The following is a 6280-nucleotide window of genomic DNA, read 5'->3' as shown; positions in this document are numbered from 1 at the left end:
CCTGAAAAGATTCGAACGTGTTAGCGATAATATAAAGCCAGGTAAGGTTAATTAAATATACTGAAATTAAAAATTAATTATGTAAAATTCATACAGGTGTTGATAAATTAACTTTATAACATTCTAAACTGCACAAAGGCACTCCCGTTTTAGAGCACGAATATTTCTTTGGATTTTTGCATTGATTTACACCACAGAGAACCTGCATTGATGGTTCTTTCCTTGAAACAAAAAAAAATAATGATATAATTAACTGTAATGAATGTTGAAAGTTCTTAATGATTTTACTTACACCTGTGCAGGCTGTAAAGGAAAATCTTCCCCAGCTGGTAAAGATATCGAGCTTCCTTCGAGTGTTAGACGGTATGTGATCAAAGGAACTTGCCTTCTGGAAGGCTTACCTTTGCTAATAACTTTAGAAGCTTTAGATTCTTGTTTCTTCAGCAATCTTTCCATCGTTTTTTTCTAAAAAGATGAAAAAGAAATTCTTATTAATTATGTGTTTTTCATCTATAATAAAAAATATAAAAATTCGATATACTAATAACTGTATTACCTTATCTTTTTCCCTTTTCTCATCAGCAAGTTGTTTTCTTTTTAATGATTTAAGAGCAGCCTTTTGTATAGCTTCAGCTGTCATAACTTTTTCTTTGTATCCCGTTGGTAAGGACATCAGCTGTTCAACACCAGGATTTGCTTCAGTATCAGTTTTTCTTTCAAACATAGCTCTTTGACGAGCTGTCATTAACTTTGGATCTTTTGGCTTAATTTTCTTCAATTCATCATCAACCTAGAATATGATTCTCTTATTGCCCTTTAAAATGATTAGCATTTGCATTCAGTTACCATTAGTGATTACTGACTTCTTCCAATTTCCCAGATTCTATTGCATCAAGCCATCTTTCTTCTTCGCTGCTAGTACCACTATCTTTACCTTTATTGCTCTTTGGAACCTTTTTCTTTGTGGGAGCTTTTGGTGATGGCGTAGCGCTTGAACCTGCAATACTTAGGTTGGATGCCTTTTGCATTTTTTCACGAGATTTCTCTGAACTGTAAAGCATTAATACAAACATCAACTAAATTATATTCCTTCTATTCCTTCTACATCTGATTTACCTTTTGTCATCATCTTTCTTCATTTTAACTCTGAATGTTTTCTTCTTTTCAGTTTCAACAGTAGCATCATTAAAATTTTCATTGCCATCGTGTGTTGCCTTTTTCTTTTTATGCTTTTTATGCTTATGTTTTTTATGCCTCTTTTGGGGAGACACATCATTAGTTTCTGAGAAGTAAATAATATATAAGTAATGACAATTACTGAGGGGTAAGTGGAATTAAACGTAAATATGTATAAAGATTTTCAAATTTTCCACGGTACACGTTTCTGTAAAGCGCTATTGTGATTGTTTACTAGTGATGTCGCTTCATACAGTTTACTGTCTCATAGCGCTTCAATAACCTCAACGATGAAATTGAAATACAAGCGAAAATGATAGATTTAATTACAATTACATGAAATAAATGTTAATTATTTCATATATCCAAATCCTACCTATAGTCATATCTTCTTCTGAGCTACCGTCTTTCGTCTTACCCATTTTATTGAAGAATTAAACCGTCCGGAATGTTACAGCGGTAAAATGTTGAGGTTCCGTTGAGTTCCATTTGGTTCCGTTCATACTGAACCATACTGAACAAATTTCAACCTATCTTTAGTATACATTACCAGTGGAGTAACGTGGGATCATATTTTCTGGATACGAAGTAGCGCTTATGGTAAAATACAATATGTCTACCTCGCGGGAGAAAAGTCTGTTAATTAATAACTTTTCGGATTCGTTCTATAAATTCGTTAACTACACGAAAGTTCCTTTCTAATTTAGCAATCTGTGAATTATCTAAATATGTAAAATGAGCTTTTCCGTGAAAAAAACAGGTGGTAGAATGTGGCATGAAGCACGAAAACAGGAAAAGAAAATTCGTGGAATGCTAGTGGATTATCGTCGTCGAGCTGAACGTCGACGAGATTATTATGAAAAAATTGTAAGAAATCTAATTAAATAAATACACAAGTTTCAATCTCATAATACCAGCTAATTCTAATTTTGTACGATATAATATGAAAGATTTTTTTGTTTGCTGTTAACCTTAATTAAGTTATTAAAATTTAAAAAAAAATTAAGTAAAATGATTCGTCTTATTTTTTTCTGATATGTAAAATTTTAGAAATCGGATCCTACACAATTTTTGCAACTCCATGGGAGGCCGTGTAAAATTCATTTGGACCCAGCGATAGCTACAGCTGGAGATAGTCCAGCAAATATGTAAGTTAATACACATTTACATACTTTGTATTTGTATCAGTCTTGAACAAACTGTAAATAAATAACATCTCATTAACAGGATGCCATGGCAAGGAAACGAAGACAATCTTATCGACCGCTTTGATGTGAGGGCTCACCTTGATTGGATACCAGAAGCACCAGATTCTATTGATGTAGATATTGCTCTTACTAGTGAAGATAGACATATCAATTATGAACGTTATCGTATAATCGTTCAAAATGAATTTTTAGGAGGTCGGAAATTGCACTTGTTTTAATACTGTTATTAAATTTTCATTTTGATTTGTTTGATGATTAATATGTTTTAATACAGTAACGGAAGAAAAATTTCTACATCAAATACATTTAGAGGAACAATTCGGTTCTTCGACGAAATTAGATTCTATTAAAGACAAGAAGAAATCTTGTAATAACGTAGCCATCGGATACAACTACGAAACGGAAGAACCGATACCCGAAACAATGAAATCATTAGATAATGTTGTATCTGATGAAAAAGCAGACGATGAAGATAGTGATATTGATTTAGGTATATAAATCTTATATCGCTTCGATAATTGGTTAAATTGTTGATATTAGATATAAATTAGAAATTTAATTTTTTTCAGACATCTGTGTAGATGTATCTCAAATAGAACCATCTCAAGCACACGAAATGAATTTAGTAGCACAGAAATATGGACTCCTAGGAGCTGATTATTTTAGTTTTTTAACACAAGATTTTGAAGAAGCTGAAACGTTAAGACAAGCGCGTAAACAAGAAGAAGAAAAAGCGATGTACTCGGTAAAATATGTTGCATACACTTTTATAATCATAATAATAAAAAATATTCATTGCATTTAATATACTAATAATACACAGGGTAGAAGATCACGTAGAGAGAGACGTGCATTTAGAGAAAAGAAAATGATCGGTCGAGTCATGAGTCCACCTAGGTAATTTCATTTGATCGAAAATCTCTAATACTTAATTATAAAAATTTAATGAACTTTTTTGTTTCTTAGCTACGCAGCCCGAGAAAGTCCAGAATATAATCCATACAGAAAATCTTCTTCCAAGTCTCGATCCAGATCAGCATCCCCTGTAAATACTGGACAAATCACCTATATCACAAGTTTCGGTGGTGAAGAAGAAACTCATGGAAGTTCATCCCATGTTACCTCTTCCAATTCGAAGAAAATCAATTACTCTCATCTTAGGCGTCGGAGATCAGACAGTCCAGCGCTTAACGAGAGAATAGTTAATAGAAAACTTTCAAAATCAAGATCCAGAAGTTGTTCTAGATCCGTTAATAAATCTAAATCGTACAGGAACCGTGACAGAAAACGAAGTACATCAAGAATAAGGTAAGTTTATTACCTAACCTTTATACAGTTGTTAATTAATATAATAATTTTTAGATCAAGAAGAACACATTCGAAACACAGAAAAATCACAAGATCAAGAAGTCGTTCAAGAAGATCGCGAACCAGAAGCGAATCTAGAAGCCGTTATAGAAGTTTCAGTAGATCCCGTTCGCGTACTGTTTCAAGATCAAAGACAAGATCTAGATCTCGTTCGCGTCCGAAAAGATCCAGAAGTTCCTCTTCGAGTAGTGGGTCTAGATCGAAATCCAAGTCAAGATCAAGATCAAGATTGCGATCAAAATCGAGGTCTAGGTCACATAATAGAAGTCACTCGAGAGATAGTTATCGCAGAAGACATTATTCTCTCTCAAAATCAGCATCTAAATCGCGATCCAGAACTAAATCTCAGTCTAGATCTAGATCAAGATCCAGAAGTCAATCTAGATGCAAACGTTCTCGAAGCCCCGAAACTAAGATCCCGGCACTGCCAAGGTATTAATATAATTTGTATACCTAATATAAGATTTCCATTATATTTTTAATTTTTTTTGTTGATTGATTTAGATATTATGGTCGTCGTGGAAAATCGTCAAGTTCGGAATTAGAATTATCAGATAACGAAGAGAAAGTCTCTACAACAACAACAAAACCAACGGCTATTAACACTACAAGCATGTAAGTGTAATATTAATTGTAATATATCCTGTAACTATTAATATTCACTTTAAATGTTACAGGAACAAGCCAAAAGCAGGGTTAAGTACAAATTCTGGTGGCGGACACAAAGTCAGTAAGAACCATAACGCTTACTTAGTCACTTAAAGCACAGACAATAAAAAACAGTATATACTCTTTATGTAACTACCTTCTCAATGAAGTATTTCAACAAGTGCTATTTGTTTTCATTCTGTTAGATAAAGTATAACGTTTGATTTATGTTCTTTACATTTCATATTTTACGAATTTTTTCAAAGCATGAATTTCATGTACATTAATTTATATTTTTTTCTTATAAATTTGTATAGTTTTTAAATCTATCGAAGTAATTATAATAATTTAAGTTTTTTGCTAATCAGTTTTCCTGAATTTTCCTTATATTTTTCTTATTCATTTGTTAATAATTTTATCAGAATGAAAACATCAAATTTTTCGTAGCATAATTTATTTGTTTCATAGAAATAGTAATATGAAAGGGGTCATTTTAGGATACATTTGATGTTGAATATATATTTTCTGAAATTTTAATATAAAATAACTAAAAACATTTAAAACTTTATATTAAGATTTCAGGCAAATTTGATGTTTGTCTACATACAATTATCAAACATTTTCTCATACCTGATAGCAGACATTTAAGAGTTACATTTTTCAGTCACTGAAAATCACACCCCAGGAGCGACTTAAAAAGAAGATGCAAGCTTTATTAAACAGACAGTGTAAGTAAAATCGACTTAAACCCTTAAATGTTATTACATTATTATACTATTGTTATTATATTTACCCAGACAAAGCTGACAAAAAAGCAGAACAGCTTCGGATTGAGAAGATGGAACAACAGAGGCAGGATCGAGAAGATGAAATCCGAGAAATGTCTCTAAAATTACGTAAAAAGTATGTTGTGTTATTTTCAATTATTTACTGTGTATGAGGCATATATGTAGTAAACAGTAAAATGGGAATGGGTGCCAAGACACCCGGTCAGTAGGACACCCTACGGACAATTTTGTCTTACTGTTTTTTACCATTTTTAGACAAAGAGAACGAAGGCATCGTTACGAAGGTCATAGTTCTGATTCACATTCCTCTGTATCACGCACACCAAGTCCTGGTCGCAGTCCGCGAATTGTGCGTCGAGAAAGGAAAGACAGAGACATAAGGGACTTCGAAAATGATCGCGAACGAGAAAGGGACAGAGAAAGGGACAGACGTGATGATAGAGAAAAGTTTAGAACCGAATCTCGTAGAAGATACAGAGAATCACCAGTTCGTTCTTTAAGTCCGAGAAATAGCCGGTAAAAATAAAAATAAATAAAGTTTATATCTGAGAGCCAGACTAACGCAGTTAGCCTGATTCTAAAGCACAGAAATATTACATTTATATTAATACAAATCTATTAATATATTTCTTTTCTTTTAGAGGCCTAGTCGATTATTGACGAGAAAGCATACAGTTAATCTTCCGCTGGATGGATTTAAAATTTTATTAGACACTTCCTGTATTGCATTCCTTCCATAAAATGCTACGAATATTCTAAAAAGCGCGATGAAAACAAAAAAAAAGATATAAAACATGTAATAATTATTATTTACAATTAACCTTAGTCATTTATTAATATTGTTTAATCTACAACCGTAAGATAATAAATATAATTGTTTATTTATACATACTATTATTATTATACTTACACTTTATATTTTATTATTATAGATCAATTATTTAATTAGATTCAATTTCAATCTAATACCATTTTTATTTATCTTGTGTTTTTAATTTTGTGAAATACTTCTTACTATATTCTTAAGGTAACAAATTGTCTATAACTATATAAATATAGAAATGTAAACAATAAATTAATTGTTGAATCTTG

The 6280-nt window shown here is 31.8% G+C and overlaps 2 protein-coding genes across 4 annotated transcripts; one reads left to right on the top strand and one right to left on the bottom strand.

Annotated features, from left to right (window-relative positions):
* Nucleotides 1–7: 7 nt before the first annotated feature.
* LOC117605477 (INO80 complex subunit B) lies at nucleotides 8–1685 on the bottom strand. Its single transcript, XM_034326867.2, has 6 exons — nucleotides 1553–1685; nucleotides 1117–1282; nucleotides 864–1050; nucleotides 557–790; nucleotides 293–465; nucleotides 8–221 (listed from the first exon to the last, which is right to left on the bottom strand). Exons 1-6 carry the CDS (start codon nucleotides 1596–1598, stop codon nucleotides 89–91), a joined length of 939 nt encoding a protein of 312 aa, XP_034182758.1. The 5' UTR covers nucleotides 1599–1685; the 3' UTR covers nucleotides 8–88.
* On the top strand, nucleotides 1641–6098 carry LOC117605475 (CLK4-associating serine/arginine rich protein). 3 transcript variants are annotated; one of them, XM_034326864.2, is made up of 15 exons: nucleotides 1641–1776; nucleotides 1937–2043; nucleotides 2227–2324; nucleotides 2404–2579; nucleotides 2659–2874; nucleotides 2954–3129; nucleotides 3208–3281; nucleotides 3351–3692; nucleotides 3747–4184; nucleotides 4257–4367; nucleotides 4430–4478; nucleotides 5065–5128; nucleotides 5198–5303; nucleotides 5444–5704; nucleotides 5830–6098. In XM_034326864.2, exons 2-15 carry the CDS (start codon nucleotides 1945–1947, stop codon nucleotides 5846–5848), a joined length of 2229 nt encoding a protein of 742 aa, XP_034182755.1. In that variant the 5' UTR covers nucleotides 1641–1776; nucleotides 1937–1944; the 3' UTR covers nucleotides 5849–6098. The 3 variants fall into 3 exon arrangements, with proteins under 3 accessions (XP_034182755.1, XP_034182754.1, XP_034182756.1); XM_034326863.2 differs by lacking the exon at nucleotides 1641–1776 and having other exon boundaries at nucleotides 1783–2043; XM_034326865.2 differs by lacking the exons at nucleotides 1641–1776; nucleotides 5444–5704; nucleotides 5830–6098 and having other exon boundaries at nucleotides 1783–2043; nucleotides 4430–4482.
* The last annotated feature ends 182 nt before the right edge of the window (nucleotides 6099–6280 follow it).

The sequence above is a fragment of the Osmia lignaria genome, chromosome 3, assembly GCF_051020975.1.
Source record: "Osmia lignaria lignaria isolate PbOS001 chromosome 3, iyOsmLign1, whole genome shotgun sequence".
NCBI lineage: Eukaryota > Metazoa > Arthropoda > Insecta > Hymenoptera > Megachilidae > Osmia > Osmia lignaria.
Note: the sequence above shows the minus strand (reverse complement) of the source record. Positions and strands in the feature narration are given on the sequence as shown.